Below are 16,089 nucleotides of genomic sequence, written 5' to 3' on the forward strand. Positions count from 1 at the left end.
AGGTGCAGATTCGCAGATCATGGTCCTTAAAACGTTTGCGGGGTTCGCCAACTTTAGAGGGGTTTGTTTTTCTTCTTTTTCATTGTTTTTCATAGTAGGCGGTGTTTTGACGGGGTGAGTTACTAGACCAACGCCCAACCCAAGATTTTAACGTTCTTATGGGTGAACGCGCGGCACATGTTAGCTCACTACCTTTAACGGATGTTAAAGGCAGCTCCACAGGTAACACCACGGGGAGGTCTGTGTCCACTTGAGATGAAAGAGGGACCAAGATAAATCCTGGGCTTTGCCATGTTAAAGCCGGCCAAGACCGTTGCTTGATATCATTCATACCCTACGTCACCCTTTCCACGTCTTAGAAAAACTATTTTTAAAAATCCGCGTCCTCGAAAAATTATTTTTTTTAAATGTTTGTTCTGTTTTGGTTGAAGATTCAATCATATGATTGCTTAAGTCTGGAGTATTCCTCCATTGGCTTAACTTCATTACTATCCTCTTTGCAGAGAATAATGTTTACAAAACGCATTGACAGCTTGCAAAATTTACTGATCGCTACCAATATCATGATTTCATCCCGGCGAAGGGAACTACCAATTGGCTTTTCAGTTTTTAAATTATGATTTTTTAGTGAAAACCTGAACTCTTTAAGCATCGGGTATTCTCATGTTAATGAGAATGATGCTCACTTTTCGGCTTTCCCAAAAAAACACCAGAACAAAATATTTGCAAGGTGCCAGCAAAATCCACGTCATAGAAAAAAAAATTAAAAATTCATGTCCTCGAAAAAATAATTTTTAAAAATTCAGATCTTCGAAAAAATAATTTTAAAAAATTCACGTCCTCGAAAAATAGTTTTTTCAAAGAATCCACGTTTTAGAAAAATACTTTTTAAAAATCCACGTCCTAGAAAAAATATTTTTTTAAAATTCTCTGTTTTCAAAAAAATCCATGTCTTCGAAAATATATTTTGTAAAAAATCCACGTCTTCACAAAAATCCATGTTCTCGAAAAAATAATTGTTAAAAAATCTACGTCTTCAAAAAAAAAATAAATTTTCTCGAAAAATAATTTTTAAAAAATCCATGTCTTCAAAAAAACATGTCCTCGAAAAAATAATTTAAAAAAACCCACGCCTTCGAAAAAAATAGTTTTTAAAAAATCCAAGTACTCGTTAAAATATTTTTTACAAATCCAAGTCCAAATACCCTACTCAACTAGCTGAAGCATTTTATACCATTTCGTCAAGACACATTGTAGATAATTTATCTATTTTTTGCTAATGACTGCACATACTTACATATGTATGTTTGCGTCTACTTAAAACAATCCTGATATTTATTTATTCGTATTACTTATTTTGTTACTAAGTGAATGCCCATCTAACTCACCATAAAATACTCATCAATCTCCACTTGATGACAAAAGCAAAAATCTTCAGTTTTAATTTTTGTATCAAATATTTTGACATTTATTAAACGTTTGTTCGTTAACTTAATACATGTTTATGTACATTTCAATTTAAATTATTTTGTTTGATAGTTTGGAATGTTGAAAACATTTTTCTTCTGTGTCTGTGTGCGATACGACAAAAATGTGCAAAATTATGGACAAAAACACTCAGGAATTTTTTCGAAGTAATATAAAGAAGTAAAAAACCCCTGAACACAAAATGAATAAACTTTAACACAAAAACCATAACAATGTTTTAGTTTTGCAACTTATGCTTATATAATGTTTTATTTTTTCACTCTCTCTCTCCACAGTTATTGCTCTGTTCTTCGTGTTCTTTACAAGTGAAATAGTTCAAAACTATTACCTTTAGGTTTTTGGTTTGGTTTCGGGCAGAGATGTCGAAGTGGGAGTCCAAGACATTTCACGATAATATCTAGTAGGGTTGGGGGGGATTATGCAGAATCCATAATATACACAAATCCTGGGATCGGATTTTCAGCATTATCTGTGAACAATTTGCTATGAGGTTTTATTAAACCCATTTTAATTCTTAAATTTGTTCCAAGGATGATTTTTCTCCTCATTAGAGTCTGTCCACTACCTTAAAATACGACTATGTACTTCGTACATAAAAGGAAAGGTAATGACATATTCTAATGAGTGACGTTTCTATATAGCCCGCCTTTCAGTATCTACGCTAGAGTTTTTAAAACTAACACCAACGATAGGATCACGTCCTACTCGTCAAACCCTTTGTACAAAGGTAATACCGTTCCACGAACGTTAAATCAATAAAAATACAGTCCACTGCGATTAGAAAAAATACTTTCACATCGTGTTTTATTTTTCTCTAATTTTCTTTCCATATTGCTACGCAAACATTGGTCCAATCGAGCCGGATTATACGATCGGTCTCTGCCTTCACAAGGAAAACCCCAAAAAGACAACAAAAAGCAACGACTACGTCGCGCAACAACAAAGGATCTACGATCAACCACATCAATTTATTTTCCAATAAATTGCGATTTTTACCATCACAACAAAGGTATGTACACATTTCATTACGTGAAAAAGTGACATACCAAAATTTACAAGTGTTGTGCAAAATTAAAAGTGAAAAACAAAACCGTTTGTCGTTTTACAATAAATATTTAATGTCCGTCCGCCACCTACGATATTGCCGTCGGTAAAATTCATTTAAAAATACCAACAAAACTAAGTGTCAAATCACCCACTATTTTCTCACATAATAGCAACAACAATCACAGTGATTTTTTATGTTTATTAATTTCCACATTTATTGGTGTTTTCGCACATTTCTTTTATATTTAATATAAATCCATATTGTTATTGTTGTGTTTTCCTTTTATTCTCTTCTTCGTGTTCGCCAAAAACACAAAAATCATCACAACAATAACAATTCTAATATAAAAGAATAAATGTCATTCACTGTCATTACTGCTGATTGTTTCCACCTTTAATTAATACGGGTGGCAGATTTGGCACTTATATACCATTTACACTACGATCGATTGTATTAGGGGTATTCCCGTGTACTAAAAATTAAAATTATTTTCGTAAAGATATTTTAGTGCTGTTTTCTCGTATTTTTTGAGTTGAATCCTTCGGATATTAACTAAAAAAAATTTAATTCGTGTTTTTGACACCGTGCCCCCTACCGTCGGTATTAGTGAAGTGGTTTTGCGAATTTTAATTTTTTTTAATATTTTTGGAAATTTGTTTTCGGCAAGTGCTATCTTCGATACGTTGCCATAGTTTACGTGTATTATACGATACACTCTAAATATTTTACAAAATTTGGAATACACTGAGAGAAAATTGGATTTAGTTTTACATTTTTCTTAAAATTTAAAGAATTTTTTGTGGTTTAATCACGTTAAACCTCAAATATATTGCCGTATCCACGATACATTATGGAAATAGTCTACGACTACTAATAAACTCAGTGTATTTTTCCAATAAAATAATTTTATTTTGAAGCATCACGTGTTTTAAAACTATTTTTTTAATACTTTAGTGAAAATTTACTACCTTTGTTGGATTTTCGCCTACAATTTTTGACATCACGTGTCATTTCCAAAGTAATAAAATAATTTTCGTGCAATTTTATTGAATTTGTACAACTACGTGCATTATTTAGGAAATTCATTTAGTCTTCGACTACATTTAATTTCTCAATACGACATTTCGTGTCACAAATTATCTTTGTTTTTGACTTTAATCGTGAATTTCATTCAAAATGCCCCTCACTCCTTTAGATTTATTCAACAGAGCTGCTGATGCTTTAGTCAAATTTGATGCCTACTTCAGTTCCCAACGGGACGATGAGCTCGATGTTTATATCTTAGAATTGCTAGGAGCTGAGGCGAGAACATTATGGGAAAAAGTTAAACTACAATCTGATATATGCCTCAATTATCTATATGAAGATAAAAATTCCAATAAGGACAACCTTGTAGCTGCCGACATCAAATTCGATGTCGCATACAAGTGTTTTATGAATGTTTTATCGTCCATTAATAGAAAGTTAGGTGTACTCCGGACCTCGTCTCAGTCACCTACTTTCACTTCTCCAAAATCTCATATAGATAAACCTACAGTACCACGTTCTGAAGATACAACGACCATTTCCGATGTTTCACATCGATTGACACCTTCAAATAACACATCCTTCACATCCTGTGGAGATGTTAATGCTGGTCATAGACTTAATTTACCTCCCTGTGACATTGAAGTGTTTAATGGCGATTTTCTCTCCTGGCCTACGTTCAGGGATTTATTTTCTGCCCTCTATATAAACAACAGCGGCATAAGTGATATAGAACGCTTATGTCATTTAAAGAAAAAGACCAGTGGTGATGCCCATGAAATAGTGGCTAAGTTTTCGCTTACCCACACAAATTTTAGTCTGGCGTGGAATGCTTTGCAACAAACTTACGACAATCCACGTATTTTGGTGAACCACCAACTAAAACGCCTCTTTGACCTACCAGTTTTAGAAGAGGAAACTAGCTTAGGGTTGAAGTCTTTGCAAAGAGGAATAAACGGGTGTATTTCGTCCATGTCTAATTATGACGTGCCGACAGAAGACTGGGATCCAATTCTAGTTTTCCTTTGTCTTCAGAGATTACCTAAACACTGCGTTGTGCTATGGGAACAATGCATTAAAAACAAATCTGCATTGTCCTCGTGGGCAGATTTGGATCAATTTCTCACGGAAAGAATCCAAACTCTTACCTGCTTACGTGATATTAGGGGCATAGACTACGTCGAACCTCTAAATCACAACAGACTTTCCCATTCCACGAATGGTGAAAGCACTAAAACATCTGTGGCCTCGCCACAAAGCACACCTCGTTCTTCACGGTATTCTCGTGCACCCTCGCCTAAATCGTGTGCTCTTTGTTCACGACAAAGGCACCATCTTAGGGTTTGCCAAAAATTCCTTCGACTTTCAGTTCCTGAAAGGATAAGTGCAGTTAAGAAACATTACTGTTGTCTTAACTGTTTGTCTCACGGACATAAAGCTTCAAAATGTAATAGTGTACATAATTGTACTATATGCAACAAAAGGCATCACACCCTGTTACATAGGGAGGTCTCACCGCATCGTACGTCTCCGACGTCGCCTGATTCCAGGAGTTTAGTTGCTTTAAATTCCTCTTCTACCTCTACAGGTCATCCATCTGGGTCTAATTCTAGACAAGTATTCCATACCACTCAGAATAGGGAAATATTGTTAGGCACGGCTATGGTCCATATTGTGCACCAAGGTACTACGTACCCAGCCAGAGCTTTAATTGATCCTGCTTCTGAATCATCTTTCATTTCTGAAAATATGCAGAGTAGAATAGGTATTGCCACAAATGCAGTTAAAGCCTCTATTTTGGGTGTGAGTAGGTCAGTTTCTGTCATTTCTGACAAAGAATGTTCCATTCACATTGTGTCTCCTTTGGACGCTACGCATTCAATGGACACAACTGCTCTTGTCGTCCCGACCGTTGCAGATAATCTGCCCTCCTGTGCCATCCCAACTGACACTCTACCACAATTGCCAAATCTACGTTTGGCGGACCCCGATCCATTCTTTTCCCATTCCGTTGACCTTCTTCTTGGTGCAGATCTTTATCCGAAGATTCTGGCACAGGGTTCTCATACTAAGATATTAGGTTCGTTGATAGCGCAAAGTACAGTCTTCGGCTGGATCCTTACAGGTCCAGTGCCATCCACCCATACTGGGCCTTCTATTTAGGGATTCTCCTTGAAATAGTTAGGATAGAAGACTGGGGACATTGAGTCTTTGGGCTCCAATTAATCCATACGGACGCTATTGACAGTCATGCACTTAACCTTCTGTGGTGTATGTGTTGACGGGTTAGAAAGCCATGCTAGGTTAGTTTTCCCACGGAAAACAGAGATTACATCGCCTACACTTCTCCACCACTTGCTACGCAAATATTGGTTCTACGACCATCTACTTAAACTTTGGCCCTACGGCCGTCTATCTTATGGGTTTTAATGGGCACATCCCAAAATGTTCATTAGGCATTTGATTGAAATTTTAATTAATAAAAAGTCCTAAAATATCCCGTCACTGGATATTTCATTCAAGCTCCTCCGGGGCAAAAATATTTATCTATGTTCGAAAGAGGGTATCAATACTGATACTGGAAACGAAATTTAATCCCGACGGCACTCAATCATCCATATTCCCACTCCCACGGAGTTAATTAATAATAGACAATGTTTCGAGGTGTCTACGCGACCTCACTACTTTTTCGTGTTACTGAAAAAATATAGCTTTGATGGCCGTGTTAGAGCCGCGAAGCATCGGGCTATATATATGTAAAACGACCAACGGTTAAGAGGTCCTTCTGACCTAAAAGTTTGTTCTTTGTTTAATTCTCGCTTCCTCTCCATTTTTCTTATGACTTGGAAAATTTCGAATGATGGTTGCGACGATGGTGTGAGGATGACGTCCCCATGCACGACAAGGAACAACAAGCTGACTGCAAAGCCGCCAACCAATGAAGCCTACGGCAAACATGGCAGACGATGCGGCCCTCCTTCGGAAAAAAAAAATTATACTAACCAATTTCGCCCTCGGCGACTCCTCGGAGTTCCTCCAGGAGAAACTTGTGGTCTCGCCACGTATATCTGTAAAAGGTGGTCTTCAATCACCTTTTGCAATCTTTACAAGATGATCAAGTCCTTCACGAGGCATTGCACGATCGTGCCCCACGGGCACACGAATGTAAAGTACTTTTTTAAATAACTAACATTTAATTTTGCAACATAGCTGGATATTGCAAGGCCGGCGGAATGAACAATTTGCTATGAGGTTTTATTAAACCCATTTTAATTCTTAAATTTGTTCCAAGGATGATTTTTCTCCTCATTAGAGTCTGTCCACTACCTTAAAATACGACTATGTACTTCGTACATAAAAGGAAAGGTAATGACATATTCTAATGAGTGACGTTTCTATATAGCCCGCCTTTCAGTATCTACGCTAGAGTTTTTAAAACTAACACCAACGATAGGATCACGTCCTACTCGTCAAACCCTTTGTACAAAGGTAATACCGTTCCACGAACGTTAAATCAATAAAAATACAGTCCACTGCGATTAGAAAAAATACTTTCACATCGTGTTTTATTTTTCTCTAATTTTCTTTCCATATTGCTACGCAAACAATCTGCATAAATTATATTTTAACCAACATTCAAAATAGTTCGAACTCTGGATTTCCCAGAAGGCCAGTATTCCTCTTTTGACATCTCTGCCCATTTGAGAGTTTTGGTGCAATATATGTTAGCTTGTTTGTCTGTCGGTCGTTTGGTTGGCTATAACAACATTTTAACATCTTTCAACGGGGAAAGTTGATAAAAGTTTTTCACAATTGGCTTAAGATCTAACAAGAGCCATATAGCGGAAGAGGTCTGACTAATGTTGAACATTTAAACTTAATTAAAAGTGACCATTCACCATAATGATGATGACGATGATGGGGATGTTGATGAGGCTCTTGTGCATGGTTGGGAAATGATGGCAGTGTTAATAACTAAAACAAATAACCTAGTTATTCTGGTATAAACATGATGTTGTTATGCACTTCCACTTCTCTTGCCCCAGGATCTCCACCACTAATCCTCGCAGCAGCTTTCAGCACAAATTTACATAGCTGCTAAATGTTCCACTACGCCGCTAGTCTGATGTACAACCCGGTGTGCCATAAAGTAAATTATTCAATTTTAATTTTCTCGTATTTCCCGCCTGGGCTCCATGGCCGGGACGACCCCAAAATGTATCAAAGGTCATAAAGTGTTGGTTGGCCAATTCCCTGTCATATTGGCGAGCCAAACTGATTGAACGCCGTTTCATGGCCACCTGGGTGTTGAGGTCATGCTGGTACAATAGATTCGAAGCAACTCCAATACCATCCGAGGTATGAAGTCTAATGTAGTTGGTTAGGGGGGCAGTAATGTATAACAATTATTGTAGTTGTTGGCGTTGTTGTGGGTGTTGGTAAGTCAATTTAGTTGGCGTTGAAATGATGGCCAGTAATTTGAGATGACGGCAGTTGTGATGTGGTGATTCGGTGTTGTTGTTGATTGAATTGAATTGAAACGTTTTATTCAGAATCAATGTTGACAGGTTAGATGAATGGGTGGATTGGTTGTTTGTATGGATGGTGCAGATAAGTTGAAATAATTGTTAGTTTTTTTTATAGTTGAGTATTGTTTTATGTTTCTTTTCTTCTAATTTTCTAGTTCTAGAATATTTTTTATAAATAAATTAATGTTTATCCTAAATATTTATTTATGCTGGAGAAATCAAACGAGAGATATTGCTGACGAAATCATTTTCTTGTTGTTGGCTGTTTGTAGTTGTTGTTGTATCTAATTTTTCTTCAATTTTAATTGAATTACAATAGTTACGATTCTATGGAGTTATTATTATTTATTTATTTATTTTTTTTTTTGTTATAGTTAAAGATGCACACATACACGAAGAAAATGACATTAAGAGACACACATACATAAATAGAAACAAAAGAAAGAAATAGATATGTAACAAATAGAAATATCAAAGAATAGAAAGACAGTTCACAAGAAGTAATGAATATTTTATGAAAATATGAAGATAGATGCAAAAAAAGCTTGGACTTGAAATTATTTACAATGTCATATTTGCAATTTGACAATGATTGATGATCGCAAATAATAATGATAAAATTTAGTTTTAATGCAGCATGCAATTGAAACCATGCAATGGCTGATCATATTTCAGTTTTCTAGTAGATGATCCAATACAAAAATTTGAAAGCCCAGTCAAAAATAAACATCTCTATAAAAGGAAAATAACAAAAATGCCCACGAAGTTGAATTTTGGTGGAGTGCTAAGGTTTGCGATTAGAAGCAATGGCGATCGATCCCATGTGTACAAAAAAAGTTATTTGGATTCAAAGTCATTTTGCGAGACCTTATTCCATTTTTTTCAAAAACGGTAAGACTTATAAAAAACACGGCTAAAGTAAAAGTTGTACATTTAAAAATTGTCTACAAGAATGGTATTTATTATTTTTAAAAATGAAGAAATATACGCGGCTTACAATAGTCGGTTTGTAGAACCTAATATTACCCTGTTTTTAATATGGACTTTCGGGTCAAATAACGGGATCCGCCAATGAAAATATCGGGCAAAAAATATCGGAGAGTTTTCGTTGGAGGGATTCCCGTTGGGGGTACGATTACACATGTGGCTTAAATGGGCTAATCTGGCATAAAATGACTCTTACATGGAACAACTCTACTAAACAGACTCCGATTTTGTTTGATTTTTTTTTTATACTCTCAGACTTTAGGCTAGAATATACACTTTGATATGACCAAAAATGTGCCTCATCGAAATAACGGTTTTAGACCCCAAGTAAGTTTGGACGAAATACGTTTCAGACAATTTGGAGTCAATTTAGCCATGTCCGTCCGTCTGTCTAACTGTCTGTCCGACTGCCTGGACCAACCGATTCGAACCAAATTTTGGGTATCGTAATATTTTGTCCAAACTAAGTTTATGTTCGAAGATGGGCCATATCGGTGCACTCCTTCGGGTACCTCCAACACAAAATTCGGATAAAGTGAATTTTAAGAGCTTCTCCCGGATCGTTTCGAAATTTCTTTCAGTAGGTTGTACTTGCGGCTCTCTTTATGACGGTACCTTTTTTTCCTTAGCCTAAAACCTCCATAAAACCCTGATGGCACGAACCAAATCCGCAAGATAATTCTCTCAGGGAGTTTCTGACAGATTTTGCACATCGTATATCATCCAGGTTAGAATATGAACAATATCGGTCCACTGCTTCGGGTACCTCCCACACAAAATTCGGAAAAATTGAAGTTTAAGAGCTCCTCTCGCATAATTTTGATTCTTTTTCAGTAGGCCTCATTTACAACGGCATAGTTTTTTCCGGATTAAGTCAATACTTCCTGAGATAATGACCCAAAAGCTCCAAAACCCTGCCGGCACATACATAAGAAGTCGACGACCCACAGTGGTGCTGCTCCCTTGTAAACGTGGACAAAAATAGAAGGAGTTGACCTAGGTCAATGAATTTTTGTACAAGTACTTATGAGCGCATAGGAATGAAAAACTCAAATTTTGGTCCAAATCGGTTCAGATTTGGATATAGCCCCCATATATATCTTTCCCGATGTTGCTACATCTCAGTCAATTTTGATCGAATGGCCTTCAAACTAAATATGTGATATTTTAATAAGCCCATAAGTAGTTTTACCGATTTTGAGAAAAATCAGTTCAGATTTGGATATAGCCCCCATATATATCTTATACCAAATGACTTTGTCTACTATCGACAATATGCTTCTATCTCTGCAGAAAAGTGGAAAAAGGGATGTATTACAGACTATTGCGATATCTCTATTATTTGACCAACTACACAAACCTACTTTGGATAATTAGTCAGGCTTTGCTTTTAGATGGTCCCCAACCAAAGGTGTGATATTCGTCATTATTATAATATAATTATATAATTGTTCCACAAACATCCCATACGGGACAAGGGAGACTTCTCTCATATCAATGAGTGTACCCCATTTCATATTGGCTCAATGATAAGGGACCTACTGTTTATTGCCGAGTTCGAACGGCGCACAGTGCGAAATATGAGCACTTTAGTGGAACTTTACTAATAACTTTTAATGTAAAGGACATAGGTTACCAAAATTTTGCACAAATGTTTCTTATAATGGTAGGTAGTATGGGGCTCAATATGTGTCACATAGACCCGCGGTTTCCTATAGCGCTCATGTAAATGTAACGACGGTTTTTATGTTTTTCATTCATTTTTCAATCGATTTTGCTGCAAATTGATTTATTGAGGTTTCAGAGGATATAAAACCTGTGTACAAAATATTTTCAATATAGGTTCGCGATTTAGTGTAGCCCCCATTGAACGGCACCAGCCGTTACGACATATTTCAAAGAATCCAGGCACACTTTCCAACCCATGTGGTTGTATTTTAGCATTGTATGTCCTTAGTACATAGAAAACCTCTATTCGAAATATTAGCAACATAGGTTCACGTTCTGCTATATCCCCCATATGAGGGATCCCCCCCGAAGGTGTAGGACATTTTTGCTAACTGAGATCGTTATACTTGACAATTAGTATTGAGGGAATGAAAAATGTTCTAAACTAAAAACAATTTGCAACATAAGTCCCTGCTTTGGCCTTATCCGCCCGACGCCCCAAACATCCACATACATTAACGAAGGATAATCCAAAAAATATAAAATATATTTTTTGAATTTTTTGGATTTAGTTTCATTAATATAACATATATTTTACAAATTAAACGTTTTCGATTGAATATATGTTTATTTTCTTACGCAAATGAATCGATCAACTAAAAGCATATGGTGTAAATATGCTTTGTTTAAGGTACTTTAAGAAGTCCTGCGAAAACATATCATAGGTAGCCATTTTTTTATAGTATGAATGAATTCGGCCGGAATAGTCTCCAAACTATAAACAGCAACATTTGTTAGCATAGGTGAACCCATTTTGTCTAAAACTAAACCAACAATGACTTCTAATTTCGGTTCTTCCCTCTACTTTTGAAAAATGCAGTTCCGATATGATACTGAAAAATATTACATATTACTAAGAATCGCAAATAATCGCAGCTATTGTTTTAATTTTCCAATAGAGGAAGTCCGTACCTTTCAAATGATATCAATATCAGTACGCTGGTCAACGCCGGGTATAAAAAAATCTTCCAAGAATTATAAAAAATTGTTTTTCAATAACTTTTGAAAAATGCACTTTTTTGCAGACGAATAACACAAAAACTAAATCATATTTTACTAATCTGTAAACGCGAAAGAATTACAACTTTGTCAAAAAATATAACAACAACAAAAAGTCATGGGCCACTGGATTACCATTTGTTTATATCTATACAATAACTTAAATAAAAATAAAAATTTTTTCTTTATAAATAGTACATTGATTTATAAAGAAAAAATTTAATGAATAAAAGGTTGAACTTTGAAGTGCATTTCTGGTTGTTTCGCGGGGAAAATCGCGAAACTAAATATGAGGTATTTATGGTGGGATAGTTACCTATATATTGTCATAAGAATATCATGATTATCTGTACTTCGAAATTTGAGTAAAGTTCCACTAATGTTCCCATATTTCGCACTGTGCGGCGTGTCAACGACACCACTTTTGTAGAGAAGTTTTACGAGGCTGAAATACTCAGGAAATATCGCCAACATTACTGAGGGGTATTTTGCCACCGTCGAAAAATGTTTGATGTTGACTGGCCGGGGATTCGAACCCACGACCTTCAGCGTGCAAGGCGGGTGTGAGTGCATACCATTACACCACGGTGGCACCGTGAAAAGTTGGGTTCTATTAGCGACTTTTGCGATATCTTCGTTGTTTGACCACCTACGACAATCTACATTATATCGTTGTAAAGGTGATATTTTCTACTTTCCTTGCCAGGTTTTGCCTTTTATATATTTCTTATAGACGCTGGAAAAAAGTTGTATTTTTATATAAATAATTTTTTGCCCATTACGACCCCTAAATATTATCCTACCATCCCCAAAATCAGTAGGCTTTTTCATATGTGAGACCCCCATTAACCCTCGTGACGATCCGATCACAAATGCGATCTGTAGCGTGATTTCCAAAAACATTGAAAAATGGGATGTATTACCGACTGTTGCGATATCTCCGTTATTTGGTCACCTACGGCGACCTAGTTTCCATAATTGTAAAGATGGAATCTTCTACTTTCATAGTCAGGCTGTGATGTTCGTCATTTTAATTAAAATCCAAAAATGAAAATTTGGGTTTTATTTGCGATTATTGTGATATCTTCGTTGTTTGATCACGTACGAGAACCTACTTTACATCATTAGAAACGTGATATTTTCTACTTTCATTGTCAGGTTTTGCTTTTGGTATACCCCATACAGAAGCTGAGATACTCGCTTTGGAAGAAAACGTTGTCTTTTTATCCACATAAGTTTTTTGCCCATTCCGACCCCTACATATTATACGACTATCACCAAAATCAATAGGCTTCTTCCCCTCTGGGACCCCCATCAACATTCAAAATTTTGTGACGATCCGATCAAAATTGCGACCTGTAGCGTGATTGACAAACGGACGGACGGACGGACACACATAGCCAAATCGACTCAGCTCGTCGAGACCTTCATTTTGGTATATATAAGTATGGGTCTACGACCATTATTTCGATGCGTTACAAACTTTTTGGCCAAAACCAACTTATAATACCTTCCCCACATAGTGGTGTAGGGTATAATGATAATGGGGGTCAAAATATTTAACATTTTCGCTGAATACAGTCTAAAGGCTGTTTGAGGATCCATTAGAAGTTTTCACCGTACTGATAGTTACTAAAAGTTTTTTTTTCGCTTTTTCGGTGACGTAGGGAATAAAAGACACCCTAACCGACCTTAACATGGCAAAGGTCAGAACTTATTTTGTTCCCTCTCTCATCTCAAGTAGAAACTGACCTCCCCGTGGTGTCACCTGGGGAGCTGCCTGTAACACCCGTTAAAGGTACTGAGCTAGGATGTGCCCCGCGTTGACCCAAAAGAAAGTAAAAACTTGGGTTTGGGCGTCGGGTACTGTGAAAAAAACCAAGAAAAGAAATTATAGATAACACGACATTATGAATGAGGTTGGTTGCGGATTTGTAGTTGGTCGGAGATTAAAACATTTGGTCCTCAGCTTAACCCCAATGAACGATGGTATTGCTACAATTCGAATAAAAGCTAAATTTTCAATATCAGGTTTATTTACGTTCCTACTCAAACTGAAGACAAGGACGAACAGACCTTAGAAGAAATATATGGCCATTGTCCTTCCCATGACCTTAAAATTATGCTAGGCGATTTTGCTGAAATGACACCGTATTTCATAGTAGTTGTTCATGCTCTACACGGCTATGGAATTTTTGATATTTGCAAAAATTGCAAAAAAGTTATAACCCTAGTATATACACAATTTCATATGGGCAAAATGTGCCTCAAGACTCCAAGAATGTTTGGGCGAAATCAGTTTCAGACAATCTGGAGTTGATTTAGCCATGTTCGTCCGTGAGTCTGTCTGGACAGGTTCATATTTCCTGAGAAAATAGCCTAAAAGGTGTACAAAATCCCTAATACACCGCGTGTAGTGATAACTCTCGAACGGATCTGCCGATACGATTCATAATTTGGCCTACGTAATATTTTGTCCAATCGGTCCACTCTTTCAGGTACCTCCCCCACAAATGTTCAAAAATGTTCGGAAAAAAATGTGCGCACGATAACTCTTGAAGAGAGTAACCGATTTAGTACAAACTTCAGGTTTGAATATGGATTATATTTGTCCACTCCTTCGATTACCTCCCACACAAAATTTCGGATATGTTCATTTTAAGACCTGCTCTCGATTCACTTTGATTTCTGTTGAAGCAACTTGCATTCGCTGCCTCAATTACGATGGTAAATGTTTTTTTAGGGGCAAGTCCATACTTCTTGAGACAACAGCCCGTAAGGTGTAAAGGTGTAAAAACACCTATGGCAGCATATGTAGTCGCTGGAGAGCACGAAAACTCTCGAAATGATCAACCGATTTGTTACAAAATTTGGCCTTCGTCATATTTTGTCCAAACTTAGATTCAGTTCGAGGATGGGAAACATTTCCGGTACTTCCCCCCAATATTTAAAAAAAATGTCACTGAAATGGTATGCACGGTATCTCTGGAACAGGACAACCAATTTGGTCCAAACTTTGGATCTCCTAATATTTTCCCCAAATTTAGTTTAATTTCTTAAATGACCGATATTGATCTTCTCCTCAGGTTACCTCCCCCACAAAAGTTCAACATTTATGTCTAAGTGCAGTTTGGGGTCTGTTCGAAGATCCTTTGGAAATGTATACCGATGATGTTCGTTGTGATCCAGTTTACAGCCATATTATGTTTTCCGTGGACAAGTTCATGCTTCCTGGCATACTGGTCCAAAAGTTGTAGGATGACCCACTGAATGACTAGTGAGCCCAATATATATCGAAAAGATATGACTCTCAAAATAGGATCCACTTCCCTAATGGACTTTGTCGGCCCATTTCTTTAAGTACCTCCTCCGCAACACGTTTAAATTTTAATCTTAATCAAATGTCCAAAAAGGACCACAAAATTCTGAAAATACCCTAAATACATACATTCGATCTGTCCGTAGAATAAAGTTTCAATTTACATAGACTGAGGGTATATCTTTGTCGGCAAAGTCAACTGATACCTTTTTACTTGTTCAATGTTGTACCATTTCCAAAACTACCTAAATTCTACACTACAACAGCAATTTTAATTCAAAATATCAGAATTCCAGCTCTATCCGTTCGCACAAATCCAAAATATACCTATTTTTGTACCGTTTAGTACTTTTCGCACACATAACTACGAATTTCCCAAACTTCCTCAATCCTATACTCCAACAACAATATTTATTTCAAATTCCAGGATTCCAGCTCGATTCTTTTACAAAATTAAAATTTTGTACTTTTGTACCCATTAGTACGAATTTTCATAACTACGTCCATTTTATACTCCAATAATAGCCTACATTCCAAATTTCAGGATTCAGGATTTCAGGATTCCAGCTCTATCCGTTCACCCAAATCCAAATTGTACCAAATATAGTACCGTTTATTACTTTTTGTACACATGGGTACACCTTTCCAAAACCACATCTTTATATCAACCGGTCTTTTTAAACTTGACTCTCACTCCAAATTTCAAACTTTAAGCTTTATCTGCTCATAAAATACGAATTGGTATCTAATTTAGAACATTTTAGTACTTTTCGTACGTTTATATTTCGAATATCCAAAAAAATTCTAGTTCTACTGGTTTGCCAAATACATGTGGTACCATTTTTAGTACATTGTAGTACTTTTCTTACCCTTCTAGTTCAAATTTCCAAAAATTCAGCCCTATCTGACACCTTCGAATCAAGAGTGACCCGCACCCAAAATTTCAAGATTCTACCTTCAGCCGT

General features: G+C 36.4%; 1 protein-coding gene across 5 annotated transcripts in view; it reads right to left on the reverse strand.

The window, feature by feature from the left end:
• Positions 1 to 1,438: 1,438 nt before the first annotated feature.
• The window catches only part of LOC141389916 (uncharacterized), a 41,230-nt gene continuing 26,579 nt past the window's right edge, over positions 1,439 to 16,089 (reverse strand). For 3 of the 5 annotated variants that reach the window (XM_073962160.1, XM_073962159.1, XM_073962161.1), the window contains one exon: positions 7,517 to 7,930. In XM_073962160.1, the coding sequence (XP_073818261.1) occupies positions 7,681 to 7,930 (250 nt within the window). In that variant the 3' untranslated portion in view covers positions 7,517 to 7,680. Of the gene's footprint in view, positions 1,958 to 7,168; positions 8,419 to 16,089 lie in introns of those variants that run through there. The other 2 variants (XR_012409218.1, XR_012409217.1) reach the window with 1 other exon arrangement.

Source organism: Musca autumnalis, unplaced genomic scaffold, assembly GCF_047663935.1.
Source record: "Musca autumnalis isolate F117 unplaced genomic scaffold, ASM4766393v1 scaffold_1, whole genome shotgun sequence".
Taxonomy (NCBI): Eukaryota; Metazoa; Arthropoda; class Insecta; order Diptera; family Muscidae; genus Musca; species Musca autumnalis.